Consider the following 3,410-nt stretch of genomic DNA (forward strand, 5'->3'; position numbering starts at 1 on the left):
ATTACTTAAGGATGTTAAACGAAATATCCTTGTTTCCGGAGGTGAATTATCCAAACTCCAAACTCCAAAGAATTCCTCTCGACACATGGTTATGATGCTCCCCCTCTACTTCTGCTCGTGATCAAAGATGCACATTAAGTCAGCCCCTAAGGGACATGCTCAACTGGTTAAGGTCAAACAACTGACAAGTAAATCTGTGGTATTGAGCAGAATATTTTCTGTAGGTCATCTTTTATTATTGCTATCATTATTATTAGTATTAAAAACAGTTTAGTTCGATTCCATGCGATTTAAATTTTCCGTTAAGGGACCAGCAAAACTTTAAGTTGCAGGGAGCAGAATCAAGTTGCTTTAAGTAATAATGTAACTTCTACTAAATAGGTTCAATGCCCTTTTCGTTTCTTTGTCCATTCACCTGTATATGGTGGCGGCGGCGTTGTTGCTGTTGTTTTTTGGTGGTGGTGGTGGTGGTCGTCGTCGTCGTCGTGTTGGTGATGGTGATGGTGGTTGTGGTGGTGGCGTTGGCGGTGGTGGTAGTGGTGGGGTGTAGGGGTGGTAGTGATGGTGATGGTGTTGGTAGAGATGTTCGTGATGGTTGTGATGGTGATGGTGATGGTGGTGGTGGTGGTGATGGTGATGGTGGGTGGTGGTGGTGGTGGTGGTGGTGATGGCGGTGGCGGTGGTGGCGGTGGTGGTGGCGGTGGTGGGGGTGGAGGTAGTGGTGGGGGTGGGGTGGTAGTGATGGTGATGGTGGTGGTGATGGTGATGGTGTTGGTGGAGATGATCGTGATGGTTGTGATGGTGATGGCGGTGGCGGTGGTGATGGTGATGGTTGTGATGGTGATGGTGATGGTGGTGGTGGTGGTGATGGTGATGGTGATGGTGGTGGTGATGGTGATGGTTGTGATGGTGATGGTGGTGGTGGTGGTGATGATGATGGCGGTGGCGTTGGTGGCGGTGGTGGTGGTGGTAGTGGGAGGTAGTGATGGTGATGGTAGAGATGATCGTGATGGTTGTGATGGTGATGGTGATGGTGGTAGTGGTGGTGGTGGTGGTGGTGGTGATGGTGATGGTGATGGTGGTGGTGATGGTGATGGTGATGGTGGTGGTGATGGTGATGGTTGTGATGGTGATGGTGATGGTGGTGGTGGTGGTGATGGTGATGGCGGTGGCGTTGGTGGCGGTGGTGGTGGCGGTGGTGGTAGCGGTGATGGTGGTGGTAGTGGGGGGGGGGGTAGTGATGGTGATGGTGATGGTGGTGCTGATGGTGGTGGTGATGGTGATGGTGATGGTGATGGTGGTGGTGATGGTGATGGTGGTGGTTTTGGTGGTGATGGTGATGGTAGTGATGATGGTGGTTTTGGTGGTGATGGTGATGTTTGTGGTGGTAGTGTTGGTGCTGCCCTCTGCCGACAAATTCGTGTTTTCAGACACTGATATGTGACTACTGATGTTTTGTTTGTTTTAGTTTTATTTTCTTCCATTTATTTTGTTTGTTTTTAAATTCGTTTTCGTGCTTTCGAAGAATTTACGTAATTTTTTTTTCGGGGTAATTTTATCCATTATCCCAAAACTCCCCCCCCCCTTTCTTCTTAGCATCTCCTCCAGCATCTCCTGTGTAAGAAGCTGGGTTGATAGAATGTAAACAGCCGAAAAAAATGTATTTTTCGCAAAAACTAAAATAATTTCAAAAAAGTAGACATTTTGTCACCTCCAAGCATTTAGACAGACGACAACTTCCAGTGTTTCTGGCTTCCAAAATAATCCAAGAAGGAACAGGAATTTCAGTAAAAACTTTGGAGATTTTTGTACGTTCTTTTTTGTTCCAAGTAATATTAATGAGAAGAAGAAGAAGAAGAAGAAGAAGAAAGAAGAAGAAGAAGAAGAAGAAGAAGAAGAAGAAGAAGAAGAAAGGGAGGAGCAGGAGGTGAGGGAAGAGGAGTGGCAGCAGAATGAGGAAGAGGGGTAGAGTCAACAACAGCAGCAGGAGGATCAGGGAGACGATGAAGGAGAGGGGAAGAAGGGTGTATAAATATAAAGGGAGGTTAACGAAAATAAGGCTCCAGAGCATAATGGAACAAGCTGATTGCTACAAAATCCCGTTATCTGTAAAGCATAAACAGATACACACACAGCGGAGGCACATGGCCTAGTGGTAAGAGCAGCGGACTCGCGGTCGAGGAAATTGCGGGTTCGAATCTCAGACCGGGCGATATGTGTGTTTATGAGCGAAAACACCTACGCTCCACGCGGCTCCGGCAGAAGGTAATGGTGAAACTTCTGCTGGCTCTTTCACCACAACTTTCTCTCAATCTTTCCTCCTGCATCTTGCAGCTCACCTGCGACGGACAGGCGTCCCGTCCAGGTGGGGAACCTATACGCCAAGGAAACCGGGAAACCGGCCCTTATGAGCCTGGCATATGGCTCGAGAAAGAACAAATAACACACATGCATATACGAGGTGGTAGCGAAAAGTTCTTTTACTAGTTATATTCAGTAAAAAAAAATAAGTTATTTACCTAAGTTTTAGCATCATCTCCTTCGAAATAGAAACCTTGCGCAGCAATACATAGGTACTAGCGTTCCCGCCACTTTTGGGACCCGACCTTGAAGTCGATTTCCGTAAATGAGTGAAGGATCTTCTGCGATTCGCTCTTGATTTCGACAACGGTGTTCAAACGGTTACCTTTCAGCTGCATTTTCATCTTGGGGAAGAGATGAAGGTCCGCAGCGGCTAAATCTGACGGGTGCAGGAGCGATACCATGTTGAAATCTCGGTGACAGAGGGCATTATTGTCGTGAACAATCCAGTTCCACACGCTCCGCAGATCCGGTTGATTTCTCCGAATGTCCTCCCTCAAACATTCGTTGATTATTATCCAGCGATTTACGTCTGCCTTTAGTTGGTGCATCTTATTGCAAGTCAGCAGCTTACAGATTTTTCGGTCAATCTTCCTTATTTCTTAAAGCGGCGAGCTGGCAGAAACGTTAGCACGCCGGACGAAATGCTTAGCGGTATTTCGTCTGCCGTTACGTTCTAAGTTCATATTCCGCCGAGGTCGACTTTGCCTTTCATCCTTTCGGGGTCGATAAATTAAGTACCAGTTACGCACTGGGGTCGATGTATTCGACTTAATACCTATGTCTGTCCTTGTTTGTCCCCTCTGTGTTTAGCCCCTTGTGGGTAATAAAGAAATAGGTATTTCGTCTGCCGTAACGTTCTGAGTTCATATTCCGCCGAGGTCGACTTTGCCTTTCATCCTTTCGGGGTCGATTAAATAAGTACCAGTTACGCACTTGGGTCGATATATCGACTTAATCCGTTTGTCTGTCCTTGTTTGTCCTCTCTGTGTTTAGCCCCTTGTGGGTAGAAAAGAAATAGGTATTTCGTCTATTTTTACGTTCTGAGT

The 3,410-nt window shown here is 46.7% G+C and overlaps 1 protein-coding gene across 1 annotated transcript; it reads right to left on the reverse strand.

The window, feature by feature from the left end:
* Nucleotides 1–2,576: 2,576 nt before the first annotated feature.
* Nucleotides 2,577–2,912, reverse strand: LOC115227422. The gene has a single exon (XM_029798259.1). It carries the CDS (start codon nt 2,910–2,912, stop codon nt 2,577–2,579), a length of 336 nt encoding a protein of 111 aa, XP_029654119.1.
* Between the last annotated feature and the right edge of the window lie 498 nt (nt 2,913–3,410).

Source organism: Octopus sinensis, linkage group LG2, assembly GCF_006345805.1.
Source record: "Octopus sinensis linkage group LG2, ASM634580v1, whole genome shotgun sequence".
In the NCBI taxonomy this organism is placed as follows: Eukaryota; Metazoa; Mollusca; class Cephalopoda; order Octopoda; family Octopodidae; genus Octopus; species Octopus sinensis.